The sequence below is a fragment of the Chrysemys picta genome, chromosome 5 (genome assembly GCF_011386835.1).
Source record: "Chrysemys picta bellii isolate R12L10 chromosome 5, ASM1138683v2, whole genome shotgun sequence".
Classification (NCBI taxonomy): domain Eukaryota; kingdom Metazoa; phylum Chordata; order Testudines; family Emydidae; genus Chrysemys; species Chrysemys picta.
In genome coordinates this window covers 145,326,848-145,354,800 of record NC_088795.1, presented here as the reverse complement: position 1 = coordinate 145,354,800, position 27,953 = coordinate 145,326,848, and the positions used below count along the sequence as shown (strand labels likewise).

The 27,953-nt window shown below is 55.0% G+C and overlaps 1 protein-coding gene across 2 annotated transcripts; it reads right to left on the bottom strand.

Annotated features, from left to right (window-relative positions):
* On the bottom strand, positions 1-27,953 carry LOC101937369 (protein INSYN2B-like). Of its 2 annotated transcripts, none has more exons than XM_065598508.1 (4): positions 27,821-27,953; positions 12,051-14,151; positions 10,612-10,769; positions 1-482 (listed from the first exon to the last, which is right to left on the bottom strand). In XM_065598508.1, the coding sequence occupies exons 2-3, from the start codon at positions 13,673-13,675 to the stop codon at positions 10,619-10,621; spliced, it is 1,776 nt and encodes a 591-aa protein (XP_065454580.1). In that variant the 5' UTR covers positions 13,676-14,151; positions 27,821-27,953; the 3' UTR covers positions 1-482; positions 10,612-10,618. The 2 variants fall into 2 exon arrangements, with proteins under 2 accessions (XP_065454580.1, XP_065454579.1); XM_065598507.1 differs by having other exon boundaries at positions 10,612-10,686.

Below are 27,953 nucleotides of genomic sequence, written 5' to 3'. Positions count from 1 at the left end.
TGTAGCGAAAATAGCGTCTCCCTAGAGTTTATTGATTTCTCATTAAGTACAGTGGTGCTCTCCCTCCCGCCCGTTATTTACACAGGAGCTGTAGTATGTTAAACAGGGGAGAGGTAAGAATACAAAAGCTGGTGCTACCCAAACCCTAGCCTCGGAGAGAGGGAGAGAAAGGAACAGAGTGCTTGGTGTGTCAGCAATGGAACGTCTCTTTGGCAGTGGGGACCTCACGCATGTCGTCTTGCCTTGGTGATGTGACCTTTGCATCCTCCTCAGGAAGCACCATGTGTCACAGGAACCAGAAACATTTGCGCCTGGATTTTTTGGAGTCCAGTTTTGCAGGCAGCTTCGGCATCGGGGACAGCTCTTGCCGAGTCAGTGTGGTGGCCCGGGCTGTCGTGGGGGAGCTTTGCCTTGACTCACTCTCAATGTTGCTCAGCACCCGCTGGAAGCGGCCTTCCTGCTGCCGAAAATCATGTTCCACACTGTAGGAGACACAGAACAATACAATAATCATTCAAGTACAATCGGTAGTGGAGTCCTCTTTCCACAAGCTACCCCTGCCCTGCCCTGCCAGGATCCCCCTTGCCAGGGGAGTTTAGTGTCCAGGCCCCTTCAGGCCTCAGTCTCAGCTGAGACTGTTAACAAGCTGGGTTGGGGGCTTTTATGATGTGGACACCTGTACTGGCCTGAGACATCAACACATTTCCCACCAGCCGCTGAGCTGATGTCAGATGGGAATGATTTCAGCTCCATGGAGCACTAATGAGCTTACATGAGAGCAACAGTCAGCAGTCTGTCTTCAAAGCCCTTCACGTACATTAACTAATTAAGTCATTTATAGAACAACTTTTCTCCCACTGGGTCCCAAAGTGCTTCAGAAACTTTTCAGAGTAGCAGCCGTGTTAGTCTGTATCCGCAAAAAGAAGAACAGGAGGACTTGTGGCACCTTAGAGACTAACAAATTTATTAGAGCATAAGCTTTCGTGGACTACAGCCCACTTCTTCGGATGCATGAAGAAACTTTTCTGACTGTCCAGACTATCCCCAAGGATCACTCACCCACCACCCTGGGGTTAGCCACAGCAGCACGCACTGGGGCTAGAAAGCAACTCTAGCCTTTGAGGGGATGCACAATTACAACAGACAGTTATTCAATATGAATGTGTGATCAGGGCCCCTCTAACCACCGCTGCACCCCAGCAAGCCCTCGCCCGCCAGCAAAGGCTTACCTGGGCCACGCACTGTACATGGGCAGCTGTCCTCCCTCGCTCAGTCCGAAGGGAAAGCACATTCCAGAGCAGAAGGTTCCCCAGTGAGAACTCCCAGCCCCAAGATCGTTCCAATATGATGGCTGGTAGCAGAAATGGCCCAGCTGCTCTCACCTCAGGGGCAAGCCTCGCTACAGGAGCCACTTCCCCATCTAGGTGCACCAAAACCTGGACCCCAGATCTCTGTGGCCTTTGGTGAGATCTGTGACAGGGTGTACTGGGCCCTTTGAGACCCCTGCTGGAGAGCTCATGGTCCATCCACCCCCCGCCCCAGAAAAGGAGCAGCGAAGGTGGGTCCTCCAGGCCTGCCTAGAGAGGCTGCAGGGAAGCAGCCAATCAGAGCCCACCAGGCTCAGTTAAAAGGCGCTGCAGGGCCAGAGCAGATCAGTTCCTGGTGGGGAGCAGAGGAGCAAGGAAGGGGGCTTCTTGCAGAGCTCAAGGAAGAACCAGAAGATGGGTTCTGGCGGCATTGCCATTTGATGAGGAAGAAGAGGAGTTGAGGTCAGGTGAAGAGGAAGGGACTACATGGGAAGCGGCCCTGGGAAGAAGAGCAGCAACTATTAAAGGAAGCCGCTGCTGTTTGTAGAGTTCCTGGGTTGGGACCAAGCAGTGGGCGGGCCCGGATCTCCCCCACTGGCCATTTGCAAAGTGGCCAAAGCCTCAAGAAGGGAACAAGTTTCGGGCTAGAATTTAAAGGGCTCAGGGAGGGGCTGAAGACCCTCGGAGGATCCACCATTTGTTGGACTTCGTTACCCTAGGAAGGGGATCGGACGTGAAGGAGTGACCTGGCTGGAGAACTGGGGCAAGAAGTTAAGGCGAAGAGTCTCCGGGGAGAAAGCCCTGCAGGCACTGTTCTACCACTATGGCAGGCACAGACTCAAAGATCGCTCAGAAGAGGCCAAGAACTGAGCCCAGAGGCAGCGCTGCAGATGCCAAGGGCACAGTGATAGGTTCTGTGGGACCTTTTACCCTGGAAGGGGTTCGTTTATCCATTTTAGACTGTGTGATTCAGCTGGAGGGCTGGGCCATTGAAGGCCCATCTGATGAAGTTAACAGCCAACAGGGGGCGCTGGAAGCAGAGAGAGAGTGAGTGCAGGTTTGCACCCAAGCAACAGGAGGCGCTCAGGAGAGGTGAGTGGCCCCCGGTCACACGGCCTCACAGACTTTGCCACATTCCAGCCAGGGTGACATGAGGAGGGGAGGTACCATGTTCCCTCTATCCCCGGCAGCTACCAAACAGTGAGTAGATGCTCCCTTTTACTTGCCTAATTTCTCTGATTTTTCTGCTTCACTCGAGCACCCTTGTTGTAAATAGGTATTTAGCGGGAGGGCTGGTGGAGCCATGTCTGACAGAAACAAGGCTCTCTCAGAGAAGGGCTGGAAGATATCTCTGGCTCAGCACTGAAGCCTTCTTCCATAACAGCAAGAGAGGGAGAGAAGAAACAACCCCATCCTGCCCTGGAACCCTGCGCTGGGAGAGCCTGGTACCAGGCAGCGCAGAAACCATCAAGGTTCCTTGTCAGGTTCCCCTCACCGCCTTTTCCTGGTGGTGACGGAAAGGTCATTTTCCCTGTTGAGGGTACCCGTCCCCCATACACACCTGCCTTCCATGCTCAGTTCTGACAGGGATGCAGGGGAAGACCCCACCCACTCCTCTCCACCCTCGACCTCCATCCTCGGTGCAGAGAGTAGAAGCCAGTCTAGGGTAGTGCTCAGGATTCTCTTGGATCAGAGGGTTTGAATCCAGGAACTTCCAGACTCAACCTCACTGCCAGGTTGCAGTCGGAGGCTCACTCTGGGGGCTCTCAATCTAAGCCTTTCGCAGTTCAACCCTCAGAACAGAGTTCTCTTAGCACAGCCCTTTCCATGAGCATTCCTAGGTCCTAGGTTTCTGAATAGGAACCACGGGCTCTCCCTTACTCTTCCACAGGGTGTCCTCCATATGGGCCATTTGGCTTTCTTGGGCATCACAGCCATGGGACCATAGGAATTGCCATGCTGAATCAGATCAGCAGTCCATCTAACCCAGTACCCTTTCTCTGGCAGTCGGCAGCACCAGCTGCTTCAGAGAGATTCTCTGTTTTATCTATCCTGTTCCTAATGGCTCCTAACACTGTTAGCTGTTTGACTGCCGGTGCGCACTGAGCGGACGTGTTCGGAGAACTGTCCGTGATGATTCCAAGATCTCTAAGATCTGTGCCAAACTTCTGACCCCTGTTGACTCAGTGAGAACAAAGTATAACATGTATGCTTGGGCCAACCGTATTACCTTTGTAGTCCAGCTGAGGAGTTCGAGGGCTGCATAGCAGCTGAAGGACAGAACGCTCATTAAAAGCTGCCTATGATGTCTCAGTCACAACTGTTGTGGGTAGGTGAGCTTCCTGGCTAATGTGCTCCTGCCTGTCTATGGACATGCAGACTACAGTGGGAGACCTTCACTTTGTGAGACCAGCTGTGCCCCCAGACACTAGAAAAATGTAACAGACTCCAGGTCATCACCTTTCAGAACTGACCTGCAGCAGATCACGGAGCCAGAGACACTTCAGAAGTCTGTTGCTTCAACAAGCAGAAACTCCCTCCCACAAACTGGACTCAAGGACACAGATTTAGCTGCAAACTTGCGGTGCTGATGATGGCCCTGGCCTCACTCCGAGTGTTATCATTCCTTCTCGGTGTTTGTTTATTTTGTGGTGATGCTCAGAAACCCCAGCTCAGATCACACACGAGTGCCATCCTTATGCAGCCAGCCTCAGCTCAGATTCATCCCTGACGTGGGCACTGATTGTCTTCTGAGTCAGACTGTGAACGTCCTGTTCTTTCTCAAGCCACACCCACTGAGGGAGGTCAAGTTACACATGGTCCATGCTAAAATGGCACCTAATTGCTGAAGCAACACCCGTCTGTGAATCCCCAGGCCTGGCTGCGGTTTTGATGACAGGCTTAGGAGGCAAATGATCTCTGCATGCACTGGGAAAGCAGAGACTCTGCACTACCATCCACAGCCTGACAGCACCGCAGCTCAGCTGCCTCACTCGCTCCCCAGCAGCCCCCATCGTCCACAAGCGAGAGGGAGCTGATGGAATACATGGCATCTCCCCATGTAAGAGAGGCCCTGGAGGAGCAGTTGCCCAGCACCATCCTCTAGCACCTCTGAGGAGAGAGCAAAGGCCGCATGTGGGCCTCTTTTCCCCTCTTCCTGCACAAGAAGCAGGTTCTGGCTCTTTTCTGTGGGCTGCAGGCATTAGAAGTTGACAGCTGCTCATATGCCCCCAGGTTTGTCCTGGCAGGTGCACATTAACCCTTTCCTTACTGAGGATGGGCGGGTGCTCCAGACCTTTGAGTGTGGTGGAGGCGTGAAACCTGCTATTTGAGGGAGACTGGATCCCTGAGTGACCACATGCAGGGCCTAGTGTTAGTCTCAGAAGTATCCTGAGGGCGTGGATACTGTACTCCCCCAGGTGCAAGAGAGCTCACACGGAAGAGAAGAGAGCGCATGCTGCTTGCTAGATGTGTTTGAGGTGCTGGCATAACAAAGCCACATGAAGCCCTATCTAGTTCCTGTCATGCAGGGGAGGCCATAACTGCCCCTACAACCCACGCACAGGGCTGTCCCTAGTGCTGGGGCTCCCAGCCTTTCCCCTGGGAAGTGATGTCCCAGCCATGACCCAGCTGCGGAGCTTTCCTAAGACTAGGCCATTTTCCACCTTTGAGTCCCATTAACCCTCATTCCACCCCCTTGCATCATATGGAATTCCTCTCTGACTGCAGTGCAAACACAGCAGGAGGAGGTCTGCCCAGACAGGCGTGGGTGTAAAGTAAGGCACAGACAGATTGGTTGGTTGCAGGGAGAGCTCTCGCTGAAATCATCTGTCACCATTGGTGGCACCCTTCCTAGGCCTGGCGAGGGATCTGGGGGCGAGCAGGAATCACTGCCTGTCTTCTCTGTACATATCCGGGCCGGAAGTCTAGGATAGGAGAGCTACTGCTTGTGTCTATGTCCCCACGCACTGGCACATACGGGGTTGGGGATAGGGCACTGCAGCAGTGTCGAAGCACCATCTCCCGGTAGGTCACTTTAGCTCTGCATTCCCACCAGCTGAGTACTCGCTACAGTCAGGAGTGGAGACCAGGAGTTCTCCCCTCTCCAGCACTTAGTCTTGCTTCCTCCGTGTCCATGCAGCAGTGTGGCTGCTGCTCCAGAGGGGACTGTAGCAAACAGACAGGTGAGTCCCTAGGTCGCTTTGTCCCTCTATTGTGCCCATAGTGTCCAATACAGGCTTCAGAGGTGCACTGCAGTGATCCTTTCCAGATCCCGAATCAGTGGCCACAACGCCTCCCGTCACCCTATTCTCTGCTTCTTCAAGCCCAAGACTCGAGTGTGTCATGGCTGGGGAAGCAGAATTGCGGCTTTTGGGCAGTAGCCCTCTACCTAACACCCCTCTGCACTCCGGGGGAGGATGGAGACTCGCCACAATGAGAGGAGCCAGGACCCTGCCCTGCCCCTCTGGGGAGTCAAATAAGAATGGGGCGAGAAGAGATTCTCCCTCTGGCCTTACGGCCCCTGGGGCAGCACATTCCTGGTGCCACTGGGCCCCGCTGTAACGAAGGCTGCGGGAGCGGTGTGTAAAGGGTTCATGTATGTCCTAATGATTGAAGGGAGGTTTGCACACCCCATGCTCTGGCTGATCCACCCCAAAAGCTGCCCCCGCATGCTCTTTCCCTTAAGGAATTGAATCCTGCAGTCTCCCAGCTGATCAGAGCCATTGTTCGATCTATAGGCAATAGAAGCATGGCTGTTGTTAGCAGGAGACCTGCGTTCAGTTCCCCCGTGTGACCGTGGGGAAGGCATTCTCTTTCTGGGTGTCCAGGAGTGTTAGCCCTGCTCCTGTGCATGTCTTTTCTATGTGACTGTGAGCTCCTCAGGGCAGGGGCTAGCTGTGCTGCACCCAGCACCATGGGGCTTGATCTTAGCAATGCCAATACTAATAGAATGAGCCTTTGCCACTGTACACCGGGGGCTTGAGGAAATGGAGATCTGGAGTGGCCAGAGGGAATTCCCGTCTCCCTCAGTTGCGATAGGAGCAGACTTGTAGGGACTCCACCATTAACCCCTCAGCTATTGCGCTGATGTCCACTAACCCAGCCTGCACCTTACCCTGATGTCTCTTCTGTAGAGTCTGACAGTCACCCAGCATTCCTTGCAATAGAACCAGACTCTCGGCGTATGGAAAAGGTCACAGGGTCCAGGCATGACGCTGCTCTAGTGTCTGTTGCATTGTGCCTGTGTGGGTTCTGCTAGAGCACTTTGTTCATCATGTGGATGGCGGTGGCTAAGCCCAGAGGGAGTCCACAGCCAGAGACAACAGTTACACAATCCACTCCCTCAGCTATGACATCTCTCCCAGCCGCAGTGCCCACAGAGACAGACCTGTCAATCCCAGTTAGCAGTGAAACCCCCCACTAGCTACATAGGAGGAGTTTGCTGTTAGCTCTGGTGTAAACAAGCACAGAGCAAGAGATGCAGACACAACAAGGCACCTCCAAAGAGAGACGTGCACCCAGTGCAGCAGGGAGAGACGCCCGCCCACAGAGATGGAGGAGAGACAGAGTCCTGCATGCAAAGAGAGGTGGGGGCAAAGACGCACCCACATGACCATGCGGCATTGCTCAGAGACCCCCCATCTGAATGTCATCCAGCCTTTAGTAACACTAACCGAACAAATGTCATTCATGATCAAATGTGCACATGCACAGAGAGAGCAGGGTGCACAGACGTGGCAAGAACCTTAGCCACATGCACAGGGACACCTGGCACCCCACAGGGTAAGGGGGACAGTGGCCCCCACAGGGTAAGGGGGACAGTGGCCCCCAGCCCTCCCTCACTCAGGCCAACTGGCAGCTATCCCATTCCCTTCCCTCCCCCTTCCTCTTGCTCAGGGCTTTGTGGTTGCTTTGCCATGGCCTGAGTTGGACCCGTGGAAAGAGGGAAATGGAGACAGGCTCTCCCTTGCCCCCAGGCACAGAGGACTAAGAGCTGGGCCCCTGGGATCCCAGACTCCACCCACTAGGGCCCATTGCCCAAGGAGGAGGCATGGCGGGACGGGGGGAGTGCCTGCCACAGGGAGGAGCAGCACAGGCTGATGGGATCAGCAGGAGGTGACAGTTTGCGAGGGGCTGTCACTTCTCATGCAGCGCTTTCGCATGGCATTTACTAACAGTCTCACTTTCCAGCAAAGGCTCTTTAGCTCAGTCAGGTGGGAGAAGCACAGAGTGCTGGCCAGTGAGAGGGGAAGGAGGCTTAGGGAGCTCCCCAAACAGACATGCAGCTCTTCTGATGCCCCTCAGAGCCCCCCTATTCCAGCCACAGGCTCCCCTCACACACAGGGCATAGAGTTTAAAGCCAGCAGGAACTATCATGACCAACCAGTCTGACCTGCATAACACAGGCCAGAGCCGTTCATCCAGCGACTCCTGCATCAAGCCCATAACGTCTGGTTGAGCTGGAGCATATCCTGTAGCAAGAGAGCCATCGAATCTTGATTTAAAGACGCCAAGTGACAGAGAATCCGCCATAGCCCTGGCCAAGCTGTTCCAGCTACCCTCCCGTAAATGGGCCTGAGTCTACTTTAAATTGGTCTCGCTTCCAAACATTGCAACCCCTGGACTGCCCAGGCCTGCTGACTCGGACTCCTGGGGATCAGGCTGCGGGGCTGTTTTAATTGCCATGGTCCAGTTTCCTGTCTGAATGTGTCTAGCTTCAGCTTCCAGCCACGGGATCGTGTTTGCCTTTGTCTGCTAGACAGAAGAGCCTGTTAGCAAGTCTTTGATCCCCCTGGAGCTCTGCCGATGCTCCTCAATCTCTGCCCAAAGCCTTACCCCAGCTATGTCAGGCCCTGCTTTGCCCTGCACAGGTCCCCGGGGCCCAAGAGCACAGCTGAAAGTTCTTGAGTACGTGCACTAAGCGCGCCCCCCTCCTGTGGGCCTGGCCCGCTGTGAGACGTACAGCAGGGTTTGGAGTGTGCAGCAAACAAAGCTGAGCATGAGCTCCCAGCTACGGCTGACAAGACTTCCTCACACTGGACTCTTCATCTGAGTGCATCAGGCCTGCAATGGCCTTCCTGGGATACATCCGCACCTCTGTCCTTCACCTGTCTCCCACAGGGAGGAGCTTGCAGGCCAGGACTCCCCTGGGCATAGGGGCCTGATGAGGAACCGTTAGGGTGTGTCTGTTTGCACATTGCTCCTCATCCCCTACTTTCATAGGTGCCGGCTGGAGCACCCACAGGAAAAAATGGTGGATGCTGAGCACGCACCGGCAGCCCCCCTCACCCTCGCAGTGCTTCCCGTCCGCCGGCAGCCCTGCAGATCAGCGCCTCCTCCTCTCTCCCCGTGCCTTCCGCCCGCCGCGATCAGCTGTTTCGCGGTGTGCAGGAGGGAGGGGGGAGGAGCAAGAATGTGGCATGTTTGGGGGGAGGGATGGAATTGGGCGTGAAGAGGCGGACTGAGGGTGGAGCCTTAGGGGAAGGGGTGGAGTGAGGGTGGGGCCTGGGGTCAAGCACCCCTCTCCCCCCCCCAGCACTTTGGAAAGTCAGCACCTATGCCTACTTTGTCATTCGTAATTGGCAGGTGGGTTGCTTTACGCAGATGTGGGACTTGGGGAGGTTTCACAAACCTTAGTGATGTCTGCTTCGACTACTTAATGTGAGTGGTCACGTGGTGTGATTTCTGTTTCCTGACTGGATGGTATAGGTCTAGGCTGTATCAACCAAAGTAGTGCCTGCTTCTTTTAGGGAGTGGAGCAGAGTGAGGCAGTGGCCTGCCAGGGTGAGGGGAGGTGGGTGGAGTGTGAAGTTTTGGCTCTGTATGTGGACTCAGGGGTCCAGTTTGCCTGTGGGAGGAGGTCCAGGGAAGCCATTCTCCTGTACTGGACGTGCATTGTTGGGTTTATGATGCAGGAGTGCCAACTCGCATGGTTTTATTGTCAGGTATGTGACATTTAGTGTTTTTCCTAAAGCACCAGCTCCTGGAGTCATGTGATTATGTGGGTATCTCAGCTTTAATTTTTTTTTTAAAGGGCTAGACTCACAAAGGGACATAGGCTGCTAATGTTGCAGTTAGATACCTAAGTACAACATTTAGGCACCACTGGAATTCACAATACCCTTGCTCAGCTGCTGCCTAGTTCTGCAGGCCCCTAAAGTCCCTAGGTGCTTGAGTTGCCACTGTTAAAAGCCCTGAAATGCCTAAATGTCAGTGGCTGGGCATGTGCTCGGCCACCTTCATACCTAAGTCCCAGCAGGATTCTTAAGCTAGGCATTCTCCCCCCGGTCTTGCCTTTGGGGCCAGATCAGCAGGCACGCTCAGAACCCACCTAAGCTGACATAAAAGCTGGGGGAGGAGGAGGAGTCCCCCCACTTTATAACTTGGAGCCTTGTGGTTAAAGCATTCACCCAGGATGTAGGAGACCCTCCTCTGCCTGATGAGGAATCAGGATTTGAACCTGGGTTTCTCAGCTCCCAGGAGAGTGCCCTAAACACGGGCTATGTGCGATCAGTGAATAGGCACTGGGCCCGAGAAAGAGGACGACGCTGGAGCCCAGTGTTAGGGCACTCCCTGTTCCAGTGACGAGTCACTCATTTCTACCCCTATGTGTGGGGTGAAGCACCTCAGTCCTGCTGTGCCCTCCACAGAGACAAGTGGAGGGGCTGCTCCTCCTGTGCGCAAGGTGAGGGCTGGAGAGGATGGCATAACCCACTGCCAGTGCACACCCTGTGGGCCCCTTCCAAGTGGCATATCAGACGTGCTATGTCCAGGACTGTGCTGCCTTGCAGGGGCTACAGAGAAGCCCTAGCAGAGACAGCCAGCCCAAGGGCATGCCCTGGCCCTGCTTTGGAAGGCTGCACTTCGGGCGGCAGCAATTTTCAGCAGTAAAAGTAGGGGAGGGGGAGGGGGGGGAGGGAGAGACCATGTGCATGTGGAACATAAGGGAACGTTGGGTCTAAAGTAAAGCCCATTGGAGAGGCAGCGTGATCCCCCTGCCCCTGGAGGGCTCTGTAACTGGCACTGCTCCACATCGTGGGGCTTAAGGGGGCTGCTCCCATTCCCTCTTGCTGAGAGCCTAGACTGCTGCTGACCCGCTCATGGAGTCCCTACGGGGGGCTTTGCCCTCTCCCAGGCTTGCTGGTCTCTGAAGGATCATCAGCGCTAAGTTAGTAACAGCACCGAACTGCCGCTTGCTGCAAGAGGGAAGCCAAACAGGGAGTTCTGCTACAGCCTTGGTCGGTGGAGGCAGCAAGGGAGCCAAGCTGGGAACCCCTCCCAGCATTGGCGAGGTGGCTCTTACCTGTAGATTATGCAGGCGCAGTCCCGGCAGGTCCCACAGTTGGCGATATCCTGCCCTGTCCGGTATGAGTGTCGCCTACAACAGAGCAGAAACCCCATGAGCAAGGAGCCCTGGGGTTGCTGTTCCCAGTGTCTCTCCTAGAATCTATGAATAGGAGCCTGTATAAGAAAAAGATCCAAAAATCGGGACGGTCCCTATAAAATCGGGACATCTGGTCATCCTAGTTGCGGAGGGGGTTTTGCAGTGTGGACATAACCGGAGTCTGTTAATACTTCCATGCTAATGGAGCTGGTCGTGCTTTTAGATCCAAGCCATGAGTTCAGTCCTTGCAGACAACTCAAACCTAAGTGTTGTTATGTTTGGCTGTGATGTCTAGAACCACTACATCATACTCCATCCCCAGTAACCCTGATACCCAGCATCCCACCACTAGCTCCCAAACACTCGTGTAATTGTGACAAAATGGGTCATGTCTTTCTCGATGGGCTGACCCACACAGAGGATATTAGCAAGCTTTCCTCACCCCTCACCCCCCATAGCTGTGGAAGTCTCTGTGGTGGATCTGCAACTCATGGGTTCAAACTCTGTTAATGACTCTCACAGTGTGAGGACTGTGCAATTAGTATTGTTATTTTATATTGCAAACCAGCCTACAGAGAGGTACATTTGGACGGTGTGTTAGCATTTGTTTTACTGGTGTAGTTTTAGGGTTTGCATTTTGTTTAATGGGAACTGTCCCTCTAAGAAGGTAGGACATTTAATTGTGCAGTGGGTTTGCTAGCGACTGAGTGCACAGGTGGGAGGCATTGCCTGTGTGTGCAGAGAGGAGAAGACCCTGCCGGTGTGAGCTGCAGAAAGGTCTGCATTTGAACTGATCTTTCCAGACAGTAGCCTCACTCTCCAAGGGGCAGCAATAGTACGTGCGGGGCCTGGCTGCTTCAGGAGAGTGCTAATGAGCTCCGGAGCCTTTCTCCTGGAGAGCACCGGTTTGAATCCACCTAGCTCAGGAGGGACTGACAGCAGTTCCCATCTAAGGGACGGCTGGTGGCCCCTGTCTGAGATGAGTTTGGGGATCTCAGCTTCCATGACACGTACTCATCCCTGTGCTTTACACTAGCTGGCAGACTCAGTAGAAAGGCCAAGAGACGCCTGTGCCCAGAGACTGGATTATCCCTGTGACCCGAAGGGGGAGGGCAGGTGTGTGTTGGCATGGGATGGGGAGGGCTGGTGCACCATGGACAGGTGGGGGTCAGCGGGCTGGCATTGGGTCAGTGCTGTCTGGACAGTAGGTCTAAGTATCCCTGTAGTAGTGTTATCCTTTCCTGACCTGATACCTCATTTGATCATTGAGCCAAACCTACGGCAGGGAGTCTGTGCACCTTGTCTTCCCCCTCAGCACTGCGCCCTCCCTGGCAGCCCACCTGCACCCTGCTGCTCACCCATCCCGCTGGGCCTCCTTCTTCTCCAGGTCCTGGATGACATCCAGCAGCACCTTGATGGTTTGTTGGCTGGTCTCCAGCACCCCTTCCAGGGACTGCAGCTGTGACTGTAGGTCCCCCATTTGCCCGGGCCCCACACCCACATGTCCCCGAGATGTTAGGAAATGCTCATCCCCCTTGGACAGACCCACTTGCCCTTTGGCTGCAGCCACCAATTGCAGAAGGTCCTGAACCTGGTGCAGAGTCTCCAGCTGCTCAGCCGTCAGACAGGGCTCGCCCAGCGGCTCGTTGCTCCAGGGGGCCCCAGGAGTCCGGGTGAATTGCTGTGTCCTTGGGGGGTGCCCCTGACTGGATGTGGAGGTCAGTTGCTGGGGCTCCTCCAAGTTCACGAGGCCACACTCGGTCTGGATGGCCTTTAGCCGGCTGCAGATGCTGGGCCATGCAGCCACAGATTGGGCCTGTCCACTGCTGGGAGCCAGGTGGCTGAGGGTGGCTGGTGTCTTCTTCAGCATGGTGGCTGTAGAAGTGGGGACGCTTGGCGGTGGCAGGACTGCGCTGGGGCTGCCCCAGGATGAGCGGTGGTGTTGTTGCAGGGCAGCAGTGGGGTCTCTTTGGGAGGGACACTGAGCTGGTTGGCCGAGCCCATGGCTGCCGGCCATGCGGTTATGAGCAGGCTGGGATGGCAGGTCCTGCTCAGACCGGCTCCTGCTCCGAGGCCATGGCTCTGCAGGTGGCCCAGGCTGTCCACATGGCACAGAGGAAGGGCGCAGGGGACACGGAGCAGGGGCACCGTGACTGTCCTTAGGGCTCCCACAGTTCCTGGTGTATGCAGGGAGCTGGGAGGAGCAGAGGCAGGGGCTGGGCGCTGGTGGGCAGCCCTTTTGCTGGGAGGTATAGTTGGCCGCGGTACACCTGATGGTCCCTGGATAAGGTGGGCAAGGAGCCCTGGGCGCTGGAGTCAGCCCGTGGCACAAAGTGGCATGTGAAGTGGGGTCTGGCTGCCCCTCTCTGCTGGTGTGCTGGGCGAGGGGGGAGGCAGGGAGGTGGTTGTGTGCAGAAAGGCTGGTGAGGGTGCACTGGGGGAGATCCCTGCTGGCTCTGGCGGGTGCCCAGACTGGGCCCCTGCAGCCCGTCTGGCTCTTGCTGGGCTCCCAGGCAGCGGCCGGATCCTCCTCGTGGGCGAAGTCGCAGGTGCTCTTGCTGCGGACACGGGAGGCTGGGAATTGTTGCTGGAGGCTGGGGGAGGTCTGGATGGCCGTGCTCAGACACACCTTGCTGGGCATAGGCAGCGTCAGTGAGCGCGGCTTGGCCTGGTGCCAGCTCCGCTGGGCGTCCGAGGCACAGTTTGCCACCAGCTCAGGGGAATCCCTGGGAGGCGTAGAGGCACATGGGGTGTTGGTGTCAGGGGTGGCTGCTGGCTCCTGCGGGGGGCTCGCCTCCTCCCCAGGGTGGCCATCCACCAGGTCCTTGAAGCGAACCTGCTGGGTGCGGTTGCGTCGGCGTTTGAGGCGGGTCTCGATGTCGGGCGAGTCGCGGTTGAGCAGCACCGAGCGTACGGTCATGGCTTTCTCCTGGCTGCCCTCACTGCTCCGAGCCAGGCAGGGGCTGGTCTCCTTACTGACCATCTCGTGCCGCCCCGCCCCGCCCTGCCCTCAGGCCCCAGGCTCCACTCCCATGCTCCTCCGCCCTGCTGCTTGGGAAGCTGCAGTACACGTGCTGCGACCTGGCAGAGGGAGCATCTCCTCCGCCTGTCAGAGCTGCGGCTGGAGCCCCGTGCTAAGGGGGGCAGCTGCTTTCATCCTCTGCTGCCTGTGGGTCTCGCTGATGGGATAGCGACCAGGAGGAAAGCTGAAGCGGAGGAGCAGCAACAAGGCTTCTCGGCATGCTGTCCCAGCCGTCCGGCCTCTGTCCTTTGCCCCTAAAGCTTCCGACAAAGTGCCCCAGCACAGCTGGCCCTGGCTGGCCCTGAGCCTGGCCTGGGGCCCCAGGAGCCCATTCTCCTGGCTGCTTTTCCTTCTTAGTCACCCCCAGGGTTGGCCCCCCTGGGGGCAGGATGGCAGCAGGTCCAGGCCCAGCTCATGGCTCCCACGCTCCCTTGGACCTGCGGAGACAGAGACAGTGTGAGAGCTGCAGCACGTCTCCTCTCATGTTCCCTCCCAAGGGTAGCAAAGTTTCTAGCACACATGGCTGCCTCCACACAGAGTTGCTGGCCCCTTTCGAGCCCTCCCTCTCAGCTCAGGCAAGATCACAAACCCAAAGAGACAAGCTTTGATCTCCAGCGCTGCCTCTTCAGCAAAAAGGGAAAAGGAAGCCCCTTTAGCATAAACATGGTACAAGTTCACAGCTCAATTCAAGCAGAAGAAACTGTTAAAAATAGCTCTGCCACGTTGGGGCTCAGTGCACTTAGCTCTGTGCAGGGCGGACAGGCTGTGCCAGGGAGCCAGCTTCAGACAGGGCAGTGACAGACCAGGGTCCTGGGGGCAGGGAGCCAGCTCCGCACAGGGCAGTGACGGGCCAGGGTTCTGGGCTCCCCGTGGGGCAGACACAGGCCGGGGTTCTGGGCTCCCCGTGGGGCAGACACAGGCCGGGGTTCTGGGCTCCCCGTGGGGCAGACACAGGCCGGGGTTCTGGGCTCCCGTGGGGCAGACACAGGCTGGGGTTCTGGGCTCCCCGTGGGGCAGACACAGGCTGGGGTTCTGGGCTCCCCGTGGGGCAGACACAGGCCGGGGTCCGGGCTACGGGGAGCCAGCTCACACCAAACATGGCGAATGGGCTAGTGAGAAAATGTGCATCATCCCTGAGCCAGGGGCCTTCCTACTGCTCCACGGAGGGCACTGCTGGCAGTTCAGCAGGAGTCCAAGGGCTGCATCTGTTTCCCTGTCTTGATTACAAAGAGGCTGCCTGTGGGAACTACAAGTCCCTGCATGGTGCTGTTCCGAGTGGAAGGTGTCCAGCCCCTGCTCTTCCACTAAAGGGCACCCTCTCCCCATCAATCCTGCTGATGCCCCTCAGTCTCAACCTGCCACTCCCCCTTCCCATTCCAGTCCTTGACTCCCCCGCACAAAGCAAGGCTGATGGTCCTCAATCCTGAATGTCAGTCCCCACGCTACTCCAGGCCTGGGCCTCTGCCTGCAGATCCCCCTGATTTCCCCCGCTACTCCAGGCCTGGGCGCTCTGCCTGCAGCCACCCGATTTCCCCGGCTACTCCAGGCTGGGCGCTCTGCCTGCAGCCACCCGATTTCCCCGGCTACTCCAGGCCTGGGCGCTCTGCCTGCAGACCCCCCTGATTTCCCCGGCTACTCCAGGCCTGGGCGCTCTGCCTGCAGACCCCCCTGATTTCCCCAGCTACTCCAGGCTGGGCGCTCTGCCTGCAGCCACCCGATTTCCCCGGCTACTCCAGGCCTGGGCGCTCTGCCTGCAGACCCCCCTGATTTCCCCGGCTACTCCAGGCCTGGGCGCTCTGCCTGCAGACCCCCCTGATTTCCCCGGCTACTCCAGGCCTGGGCGCTCTGCCTGCAGACCCCCCTGATTTCCCCGGCTACTCCAGGCCTGGGCGCTCTGCCTGCAGACCCCCCTGATTTCCCCGGCTACTCCAGGCCTGGGCGCTCTGCCTGCAGCCACCCGATTTCCCCGGCTACTCCAGGCCTGGGCGCTCTGCCTGCAGACCCCCCTGATTTCCCCGGCTACTCCAGGCTGGGCGCTCTGCCTGCAGCCACCCGATTTCCCCGGCTACTCCAGGCCTGGGCGCTCTGCCTGCAGACCCCCCTGATTTCCCCAGCTACTCCAGGCTGGGCGCTCTGCCTGCAGCCACCCGATTTCCCCGGCTACTCCAGGCCTGGGCGCTCTGCCTGCAGACCCCCCTGATTTCCCCGGCTACTCCAGGCCTGGGCGCTCTGCCTGCAGACCCCCCTGATTTCCCCGGCTACTCTAGGCCTGGGCGCTCTGCCTGCAGACCCCCCTGATTTCCCCAGCTACTCCAGGCCTGGGCGCTCTGCCTGCAGCCACCCGATTTCCCCGGCTACTCCAGGCCTGGGCGCTCTGCCTGCAGACGCCCCTGATTTCCCCGGCTACTCCAGGCCTGGGCGCTCTGCCTGCAGACGCCCCTGATTTCCCCGGCTACTCCAGGCCTGGGCGCTCTGCCTGCAGACGCCCCTGATTTCCCCGGCTACTCCAGGCCTGGGCGCTCTGCCTGCAGACGCCCCTGATTTCCCCGGCTACTCCAGGCCTGGGCACTCTGCCTGCAGATGTCCCTTATTCCTCCTTACTCCAGGTGTGGGTGTCTGGGACAATCCGTAAAGCAATATCCTCTCGAGGAGCAGGGACTCAGCTGAGTTGGGGTTTTACTCAGAGACCCCCGCCTACCACCCTCAGCTAGAGACTCTAGGTTTGTCGTGCCTTGTATCTAACTGACATGGCACAGAACCCTCCTGAACCCTCATTTCGGGCACTACAGCGTGCCCTGAGTTAGGGCCCTGTCACTCCTCCTGTCAGAGGCAATTGGAGTCACTGGCCGCTGCAGGGCCCTGGTTCTATTTCTGTGAGCAATGGTAGATACAGCACCCAGCCCAGCCCAGGGCAGGAGTGCCCTACAGTCCATTTCATAACGCTGCACCCACTTGCGCACACGCTTCGCAGCGTGGGCACCTACATGTCTTCCCTGCCACATCAGCTCTGTCATGAGCACACACGCACCTCAACTGTGTGAGAGGCATGCACACCCGCGCTCCCCCGCCCCTTGATCCCACATCACGCCCAGGCCTACATCTCCTGCCACACCCTGTACCAACTCCAGTCACCTCCGCTGTCCCGCCATTCCCGCCTCCCCTCTGCCCCAGCCGGGGTTCCCCACTCCCTCCCGCATGCAGCCCATCACAGCGCATGCTCAGCAGCCCTGCTTGAGATGCCCCCTGCCATCCTCCAGGCACCCCAAGTGGTGTGGAAGAGTCTAACTGCTCCTTTCTGAGACGAGCTCCCGGAGAGGAACTGCTTTGGAGCTGCGGGGAGAGTTAGAGCCACTAACACGCGGGAAGCAACGCTCCTTTCCCGTGCAATTTAGGCTGTGTCTACACTGCCACTTTCAGCACTAAAACTTTAGTCGTTCAGGGATGTGAAAAAACACCCCCCTGTGTGACAAAAGTTTTAGCGCTGAAAAGCGCCAGCATAGACAGCGCTTTATCACTGGCAGCCACACTCCCACCGCTCGTTCGGGGTGGTTATTTTTTATCGCCGAGAGAGCTCTCCCTGAGCAATAAAGCGTGACTACACTGCCCACGTCACCGCGCTGCCACGGCCACACAGTGACATACCCAAAGTGTCCCTGATGTCCAAGGTCTGTGAGTATACAGAGTTGCCTGCTGAGCAACTCCAAGAGCCCCCCACACACACACACACCCCTTCCTCAGCACCCTTTGAGTGCTGCTGCCTTGCTCCCTACCGCATGTGGGCAAGGCTGGGCCTGGTACAGAAGGGAACGCCCCCTGCAGCCCGCATTTGGGCCCTGCTCCCTAGAGCACACCCTCGTTCTGGGAACTCTGCACAGCCGGCATTGCTACCCTGTTTTGCAGCTGGTATTGCAGTACGCGCACGGTGCTGCAGCCACTTCCCTTACAGCTCATTCTTCTGTAACCAAGCTGCCGACTCAGCAGAGTGGCCCAGAGTTAGCAGGCGCCGAGAGCAAGCAAAGTTCCCAGGTGCTGAGTGAGCTGGATTCCTGACCCCTCCCCCAGCAAGCTGCACAACTCAGAACTTAGCAAAACCAAACCAGAGTAGGGAGGGAGCTGCCTGGTCCCTCCCGTCTTGGGGCATCCCCTTCTGGAGTGGTGGAGGGTGGGGCCCACAGCCAGCCTGCCACCCAGTGCCTGACGCGGCAGCTTTCTGCTCAGCATTCTGCTCAACGCGCCGCCCAGCCAGACGCCCAGTCGCAGGGCAATTTCCTTTCCTGCTCTTGGAGCTGGGCCCAGACATAGGGAGATGCTTGTAAGGCAGAACGCGATGAAGACACAATGGATGGGACACCTAGTTAGTATGGACAGCAACAGGTTGGAGAGAGTCATTACTCAAGGGACAGCAAGAGCTGCAGCCTCCTTCTCCAGGAGCCAGCCAGAGTCCAGTACAGCCCAGAGGCAGGAGGGGTTCAGGCAGTGCTGCCTAGTGACAGTGAGAACCGCCCCCCACCCCCGCTGTGGAGAAGGAAAGCCTCTGCAGCACTGACATCGTGAGGGAAGGGCCAGGCTAGACTCAAGGGTTGGGGTGAGAGGCTGTAGTCAGTGCACTGGGAGGGGAGTGCTAACTTAGCCATCTGTCACGCTGGTAATGGCTTTGCTCTCTCCCTGTCAGAGACTGGGGACCCTCATATTTATTGTATGCACTGTGGTAACTCCAAGAACCCCAGTGAGGGATCAGAGTCCTATCGGGCTGAGCCTCAGACAGGACGTGACAGGAGCTTGGACGAGAGATGGGGGTAGCACTGATTTCCGTCACTCACACACACACACACACCCCCGACTCACGTCACATCAGTATTAGGACACAAGTGAGACGAGATGGAGGGAGTCATTGCAGCCAGTAGTAGGCACTTATCGAAATCACAGAATGGGTCAGTGATGCACAGTGTGGGAATTGAGGGCAGGGCTAGCAGCGGGGCTGCCAGGTGGGATCAAGGAGCACTGGCAGAGTTAGGTGTCGGGAAGTTTTCATAGGACCTGCCCTTGTCTGTACTATGGTGTAGCTGATGCTTCTCCTTTGAGTTCTGTCTGCACAGAGTACACAGGGAGCCCTCTGTACTATAGTCATCACCCCCTCAAGAGTAGTGACCGCTGGAGCTGTGCGTACTGCCCTGAGGAGGTACAGCTACACAGCATTCTGGAGCGAACAGGAGTGACCCGGGCTGGGGGGTCAATAGACATGGGCTAGTGGGGCTCACGCTAGCACTCTAGAAATAGCTCTGTACACAGAGCGCTGAAGTTGCAGCTCGGGCTAGAGCTCATGCTCTGAAGCCCACCCCCCTCCCTGGGCTTCAGAGCACTGGTGAAAGCTAAGTGATTATAGGTCTGTCAGCTCCACGCTGATGCAGGGCACAATAATGGAATAGCAGACATAGGTCTCAGATGAGAAAGAAAGGAAGGTAATATAATTAATGACAAGAAGCACAAGGGTATGGAAGACAGATCCTGACTGACTTGGGATCTTGTTTTGATGAGATTACAGGTTTGGTTGATTAAGGGAATAGTGTTGATGTACTTAGACTTGGTACCACATGACATTTAGATTAAGAAACCAGAATGATACAAAATCAACATGGCACACATTAAATTGATTAAAAACTGGTTAACTGATAGATCTCAAAATGTAATCGTAAATAGAGAATCATCATCGAGCAGGTGTGTTTCTCTTCAATAACCTGGAAGAAAAGCTCATTGCTGTTGAAGTTTGAAGATGACACAAAGATTGGCGGGGAGGGGTGAAGTGAGCAGTGAAGAGGACAGGTCACTATAGAGAGCAATCCAAGATGGGCACAACTAAACAGTGTGTGTTAAATATGGCCAAATGTGAAGTCATACATCTAGGAACAAAGGATGCAAGCCATACTGACATGATGGGGGATTCTATGCTGGGAAGCCGTGACTCTGAAAATAACTTGGGGATGTCTGGTTGATAATCAATTGAACATGAGGTCCCAGTGTGACACTGTGGCCAAAAGGGCTAGTGTGAGCCTTGGATGCATGAACAGGGGAATCTCAAGTAGGAAAAGGGATATTATATTCCCCCTGTATTTGGCACTGGTGCGACTACTGCTGTGATAATGTGTACAGTTCTGGTATCTGCAGGTCAAGAAGGGTGTTGATAAATTGAAGAGCCAGGAGAACACTTAAAGAACTGGAAAGCGTGCCTTATAGTGACTGAGCTCCTTAAGTCCCCTTAGATATTGGCATAGAAAGTACGCTTATTAAGTTTGCAGATGATACCAAACTGGGAGGGATTGCAACTGCTTTGGAGGATAGGGTCATAATTCAAAATGATCTGGACAAATTGGAGAAATGGTCTGAGGTAAACAGGATGAAGTTTAACAAAGACAAATGCAAAGTGCTCCATTTAGGAAGGAAAAATCAGTTTCACACATACAGAATGGGAAGAGACTGTCTAGGAAGGAGTACGGCAGAAAGGGATCTAGGGGTTATAGTGGACCACAAGCTAAACATGAGTCAACAGTGTGATGCTGTTGCAAAAAAAGCAAACGTGATTCTGGGATTTATTAACAGGTGTGTTGTGAGCAAGACACGAGAAGTCATTCTTCCGCTCTACTCTGCGCTGGGTAGGCCTCAACTGGAGTATTGTGTCCAGTTCTGGGCACCGCATTTCAAGAAAGATGTGGAGAAATTGGAGAGGGTCCAGAGAAGAGCAACAAGAATGATTGAAGGTCTTGAGAACATGACCTATGAAGGAAGGCTGAAAGAATTGGGTTTGTTTAGTTTGGAAAAGAGAAGACAGAGGGGACATGATAGCAGTTTTCAGGTATCTAAAAGGGTGTCATAAGGAGGAGGGAGAAAACTTGTTCACCTTAGCCTCTAAGGATAGAACAAGAAGCAATGGGCTTAAACTGCAGCAAGGGAGGTCTGGGTTGGACATTAGGAAAAAGTTCCTAACTGTCAGGGTGGTTAAACACTGGAATAAATTGCCTAGGGAGGTTGTGGAATCTTCATCTCTGGAGATATTTAAGAGTAGGTTGGATAAATGTCTATCATGGATGGTCTAGACAGTTTTTGGTCCTTCCATGAGGGCAGGGAACTGGACTCGATGACCTCTCAAGGTCCCTTCCAGTCCTAGAATCTATGAATCTATTAAAGTCAAGCTCTGAGGCATACCAAAGAGAAGGTTATGGGATGATTTGATCACAAATTACAGGTACCTACATGGGGAACAGAAATTTGACAGTAGAGGGCTCTTCAGTCTAGCAGAGAAAAGGTCTAACACGATCCAATGGCTGAAGGTTGAAGCTAAATGAATTCTGAGTGGAAATAAAGTGCTAATTTTTAACAGTGAGGGTAATTAATCACTGGAACAATTTACCAAAGGTCTTGGTGGATTCTCCGTCACTGACTATTTTAAAATCAAGATCTCATGTGTTATCAAAGATCTGCCCTAGTTCAAACAGAAATTAATTCAGGAAAGTCTTATGGCCTGTGTTATGCAGGTCAGACTAGAGATGAACACAGTGGCCATGTTATCTATGAATCGACAAACCAGAGAGGCTGGTGTCATGGACACTTAGATGCAGGGCTCTGGGTGTGCAACACGGGTTGCCCTTTTGGTGCTCTTGAGATGTCAGAGAAGCGTTCAGGCTCTGCTTCAGCAGGGAGCTGTCTCCTAACATCCCCCCTTAGCCATATACTCCCTTCTCTTCTCCTTCCCTCCCTCCACCCCCCCCAAAAAGATGTCTTAGAAGAGTTTAGCTTCAGAACCAAGGCCTGGGACCCGAAAGCCCCTGAATCAACCTCTGCCATCAAGGATGGAGTCTGTTGATCAGCCCTGTAGCCCTCAGGATCCCTGCAGCTGCCATCCAACTTGGGTTATATCCAGTGTCTGATTCCTCGAGATCAATGGCTACCTTGTCTGGTGCATGGACAGTTCCTCCATGGACACCTGTAACATGCCACCTTATTCCTGTGGGGCTGATCTATTGGGTCTGGTCAATCCAGCAGAAAAACCAGTAGACATCGTTTCCACATCTGCAACCTCCCTTGTTAGAGGCTCTGGGGATCATCCTCCTAAGAGACGGACCCCAGCTCCACAAATAGCATCTAGGGACGTCTGTATCCTCCCAAATTACTGTGAGTAAGGTGTCTGATGACAAAGAAAGGGCCAACTTCCTGCCCTTCCTCATCACCACCTGAGGAAGCAGTGTGGACTTCCTCTTCCCTGTCACCCCCAGAATCCAAGAATTTTCAAGGCCTTCTGGGGACCTAGCACAAGAACTGCCTCAGTGATAATCTGACATGTTTGAGCCTCAGCACAGACCCTGAATGGAGGTCGTTCTCCACGAAGAACTTAAGGAACCACCGAAGGACTCCCCAGCGCAACACGGGACCCTGTACCTCTGAAAAGGCAGACAAATTCCAGCTGTTCGTCAAACAGACTTTGGGGTTTTTCTTCATGCATCCGCTTCCTAATTCCCTTGCAGTGTCTGCAGCTCAGGAGAAGGAAACTAGAGCAAACTTGTAAATCTACTCCTCGAGACATATGAAGCCAGACTAGATTACTGGGGAGGAAGCTGTATCCTTCTGCAATTCTGCAGATGAGAATAGCTAACCATCAGGCTCTGCTAGTGGCATACAACTTCTCCTGGGACAAAAATCTTTCCCTGAATTCTGAAAAGAATGAAAGTGATGGAGGGCCAAGGGTCTGATGAAGCACTTGCTCACAGTTGCTTATGACACAAGCCAAGCCCACAACAGAAGTAGTCATGGGGAAGCTTCATCCCATCCTGGCTCTGAGAAGACAGTGCTGGAAGGACACGTGCTTGCACATCATTACTAGGCCAGCTCACAGCAAGGACCTTGGATTCTGCACAGCAGAAGATCTTTACCAGTACAAGAGCCTCCCTTTTGGCCTTTCTGGGTGATCAAGTGTGTAACTATAGCAGCAGCTCATATAAGCAGCCAAGGGATCCACATGTGTCCTTATTTAGGTGACCCTCTGAGGAGTTCTGCAGACAGACAGCTCTCCACTCACTGGGACTAGAAGAGTCTCCATTCACATCAGTGGAGCCGACAGCTTTCATAGGAGACACCACTAATTCAATATCAAGTTCAGCACATCTGCCACAGGACTGATGCAAACGATTCTGGCAGGGGTTTAGCACAGCTCAATGTAAAGATTACAGCTAGGAACAAAGGATGCAGACAGGTTCAGGGGTGACTTGATCACAGTCTATAAGTCCCTACCTGGGGAACAGATATTTCTTCAATCTACCAAAGAAAGGTGTAAGATGATCCATCCAATGGCTGGAAGTTGAAGCTAGACAAATTCAGACTGGAAATGAAGTGTCAATTTTTAACAGGAAGGGTAATTACCCACTGGAACAACTTACCAAGGGTCATGATGGAGTCTCGATCACTGGCAATTTTAAAATCAAGATGGGATGTTTTCTAAAAGATCTGCTCTGGGAATTATTTTGGGACACTCCATGGCCTGTGTGATTCAGGTCAGATTAGATGATTTCCATGTTCCCTTCTGGTCATGGAATAAATGAATCTAAGAATTCATCTCTTCAGGTCTTAGATAAAACACACACTCTACACCTGTTCTGGAAACTTATGGGTTCAAGGTGTCCTGTACCCTTATAATCTATTATCCAGACTCAACTTGAGATCTCTCCAGCTAGTTAATTCTTCAGGCCAGTGATCATCTGTCATGGTTACATTGCCCTCCTATCTTCCAACTCTATCTGAGGTGGTAGTATCAAGCTAGGAACCTTACTCTGATCACCCGACAATACAAGGTCTGTGGAAGCCTACAGAGGCCCAACTATCTGTCTGTCTTAGGTATTTACATAGCCCCCATTACTGCAGAATGGGAGAGCTCCATAATCCTTTATGTATTTATCCACACAACACCCTTGTGAGGTCGGGAAGTACTAGTATCCCCATTTTACAGATGGAGAACTGAGGTACAGATAAGCTAAATGATTTGCCCAAGGCCACACCGGAAGTCTGTGGCAGATGAGGGGTGACACATAAGTGGGTTGGAATTAGGAGCAGTTTGTATGCCAAGGCTTTTCTTTCAGCATCTCTCTCTCATACACAGACTGCAGCCTCTGTTCAGGGGGAGCTCTGTTCAGTCTTTGATGTCTTCTAGATGTCAAGAAACAGTCCAGTTTGGGAAATGTGATCTAATGATGTACCCCTCACTGGTGGCTGGCTGGCTCCCAGTCAGAAGTGGCAGGGTCCAGCACAAGTGCTTCCCCAATGACTTGAGGAACAACCTCAGACAGACCTATCTACACAAGACAGATCACCAATGGCAACAGTTCTATTCCAGAGAGAATACAGACTCTGGGGCGTGACCCAGCGCTTCAGCCTGGCCTGGAGCATAGCACTTCTACGGGGTCCTTCCCGTGCTCCCAATTTCCAGAGCAATAATCAGGAACATGAAACAGGCTGTGGCCTGAGGGCTGTTGCAAGCCATAAAATGGGTTCATCAGTACTGGTATTCCCATCTCCCAGACAGCACACCCCCTCCATAGCCCTGCTTACCTGGATCACCTCTCCAGAAACAGGGTCACATTGCCCACCTGAACCCAAAGTCTCTACAACTAGGAGACTGCCTGGTGGCAGAACCCTGACAGACTGGGACTGGGCGTGTGCCTCAACATGCAGCCAACCTTATCAGAGAGCCACGGTCTGTCCACAAGGCAAACTGCTGCAGCAGACTGGAAGAAGTTCTGTCCCTGGGCACTTCGCAGACAGGCACTCCAGCACATGTACCTGCTGGTCTAGACTATTTGCCGTCATTGAGGAAATCCGAGGTGACCTTAAACACAGTCAAAATGAATCTGGCAGCCATATCCACTTACCACGTTCCTACTCACAGATCCTGGAGCTACGTGCTTTCTAGACGAGTGACCCACACTTTCTCACCACCACGCACTGCCATGGTTTTGGGACATCGTCTGTCCCTGAAGACTACATTCCTCATAGCAATCACTTCAGCAAGGGTTGTCTGTGAGCCCCAGTCCAGAGTGGCTAATCCTCCCCCATAAGAATAAGGTGACTGCACAATTCCTGACCCTAAAGTGAATCCCATCTCATAATCAATCCCTCATCTTACCTGTGTGCTTCCCTAAACCACATTCATTAGCAGGGAAGCCAGGACCTCCCATTATTTTCTAGACAGGAATAAATCCCCTAGATCAGTGTTTCTCAATGACCGGTCTGTGGATGGGTGCCAGTCCCTGAGATCTCCCTGACACAGTATAGGAAGACAGCAAGCCAGTGCCTGGTATCTAAAAGGTTCAGAAACACTGTCCTAGATTATTTGTGGCCTTTGAGTATTACCATAGTGTAAATCCTAAATAATAATTATAATCCGTGAGGAAGATGACCTCTGCTCAGACATCTGACTCAATGAGGTTCTGCATTCAAACCTGTTATAACCTTGGAGGTGTACGTGACAGATTTAGAACACATCCCACCAGATCTAAAGCACGCCTCAAAAAGGGCAGTCTCTCAGTTATGTCTGGTGGCTGCCTAGGATTCACTTCCTGAGCTAAAGAATGCAATTCAGGGGACCAGCATCACAGTTCCCCTGAGACCCACCCCTCAGGGTAGTGCTATGGAGAGGGGATCTCTGCTAGCAGTCCTTGAAGCCAAAGAGAGGTTACTTGGGTAACTGTGGCTCTCCAAGGAGACTCACTCCTGTATGCCAAGGGGGGCTGCAGTTTGGGCTGGAGCATTTGGTCCCAGGAGAGCATGTGTGCAGCCCCAAGAGATGGTTCCCACTTTGGCACCAAGGGTTTTGTGTTCTCTGGCTGGTGGCACTCACAAGGCGAGCCCAGTTTCTGCTGCCTGGCTTCTTTGGATTGGTTAGGGTATCTCTCTGCAGAACAAGCTGGGCACAGGCTGGATTACCCGGCTAGCACTGGGAACAGCAGTAGTGAAGACAAAGCAGTGTGTGCTTCAGCACAAGCAGGAAAGCCTGGCATGGCCCCGAGGTACACACTCCCACGCTGCACTGTCTGCATGATTGTTCCCCACGCTGGCGGCATTCAGGCCAGCTGGGTAGGCCAGCCCATGCACAGCTTTGCTGGTTACACATATCCTCAGTCACTTATCCCCCCCGACCCAAGAAAGAAGAAAATGGCACCATTGCGTCCTCTCTTTCCTCAGGGTCTTGACAGTCCCTGCTCTTAGCATCACAGTGTCCCTACCCCAGAGCCTCTCCTGAGGATTCCCCACCTCTGGCACGCGTTGTCGAGGTTGGTAGTGGGGACAGGGCCAGTAGAGAGGTCTCGGGGAAACCAAGCACCTCAGTCGCTACTACGGCACTGCTCTGCTCCTAGTTCTCAGGCACAAAGGCCCCAACCAGAACACAGCAGAACGAGCTGCCGGAAACCCACGCCAGCAGAAATGGTGTCTAACCTCGGACCCATGGGTGAGGAACGCACAGCTCAGAAAGTGACAGGCCCGGGACCAGGGTGGGACAGAAGCACATGTGGGTCTCAGCTAATGGACATGTCTCCTAATGAGGGACGGCAGAGAGCGAGGTGGCTGCTCTCTGGACTGGCACACTCTCCATGGATCTCCCACACTTAGTTACTGAGCTGAGACAGGCTGAGGCAGCAAGGAAGGGCAGCCTGAGCAGAGGGCGTGGGGTGTGGACATGGGCTATCCAGGGAACTTTGGTCTTTCCAACAGCAATAGTCACTAGTCCGAGAAGATGGGGCAGATTTATTTCTCCCTGGAGCCTCCAGCTCCTCCGGCCACGGGCTAAGTCTCCTCTCTAGACTGGCTGCAGACACCATGCCCTCACTCCAAGGAAGGAAAGAACAGGCAGGGGTGTCTCTTCCCAGAACCAGGTGTTTCCTGGCTACCTCCCTGACATGACAACAGGACAAAGCCGGGGGTTTGCAGCACCCCCAGAAGGTGGGTACTACAGTGCTATTTCACAGAGGCAAGACTGAACAGGGAAAAACCACGGTAGCTGGTTCATTCAGTGTGCGGCAGCCTCTCTCCTCTGCCCCTTCCCACCAGCACATGGCTCCTTCCAGCCCACTCCAAAGGAGGGGCGACGGGGGGGACATGCAGAGGGGTGTCAGGTCAGCAAGGGCTAGAGAAGTTCCCGGCATGTTCCCCTTTTGGAATCTGTTTACTCTACTGCTCCCTCAACCAGAGCGAAGGGAGGGAGAGAGACTCCCCCAGAGAAGTGCTGGGAGCCCCATCAGCCAAATACTAGCAGCAAATGGAAAGGAGCCAATCCTGCCCAGTGCCTGGGAGCGGATGGGGTCCTATAGCTCGAGGGTCCCAGACCTCACAAGGCTCAGCACCTCACGTACCCTCTGAAAACAGGGAATGTAGGTCAGAGCTCAGCAAACTCCTCACACAACCAACTGCCCCACCCAGCCCTTTCCAGCCCCATGAGACCACCCTGGCCACCAGTGGTTTCCCCACCACTGCACACCCACCCACCCACCCCCTGTGACCCCAGTGGGGGTACATAAGGCCTGGCATGAGCTGGCTCCATGACTGCAGCTTTCTGAGCCACCCCCAGGGCAGTGACCAGGCAGTGCGGAGCCAGTGCCCCTCAGAGGACAAAACCAGGCACCCAGGCTGCACCAATCTTGAGTCAAGAGACCCCAGCTCAGAAATTGGGTCCTGCAGACCTGCTGTGCCTTGGATGCCCCAACACCAGCCCCAGGTTTCCCATGCCCCACGGCTCCTAATACCCTTTAGCTCCCCCTGCAGACCTGGGTCCCCGTGCCTTGGGCTCCCCAAGTCCCCCGCTCTTCCCGCCCCGCAGTCCCTGTCCGTGGGGTCCCCCCAGGTTCCCCGTGTCCCCCGGCTCCTAATGCCCTGTGACTCCCCCCACACCCCGAAGTCCTGCGTCAGTGCGCTCCCCCACAGCCCCCTGTCCCGGTACGTGTCCGGGCTCCCCCGGCTCTCCCCGTGCCCTGCGCTCCCCCGGTCTCTGTCCCCGGGCTCCCCGCGCCCCTGCGCTCTCCCCGTGCCCACGCCGCCGGCTCCCCGCTCGCAGCGCTGCAGTTCCCGGCCCCTCACCTGGCCCCGCGGCAGCTCCTGGCTGGGCAGCGGCAGCTCCAGGGCCGCGTGCCGGGCTGCGCTGGCTGCCGGGCCGGGGAGGAGGAGCTGGAGGAGGCGGAGCCGGGAGGCAGGTCGGTGCCAAGTGATGTGT

What these genes read in the sequence shown, in the direction of transcription:
- LOC101937369 (XM_065598507.1), bottom strand. Translation starts at nt 13,675, where the DNA reads ATGGTCAGTAAGGAGACCAGCCCCTGCCTGGCTCGGAGCAGTGAGGGC. An exon ending in AAGGAGGCCCAGCGGGATGG is followed by an intron (nt 10,687 to 12,050) that starts GTGAGCAGCAGG and finishes GCTCTGTTGTAG; the next exon opens with GCGACACTCATACCGGACAG. An exon ending in TGCGCCTGCATAATCTACAG is followed by an intron (nt 483 to 10,611) that starts GTAAGAGCCACC and finishes TGTCTCCTACAG; the next exon opens with TGTGGAACATGATTTTCGGC.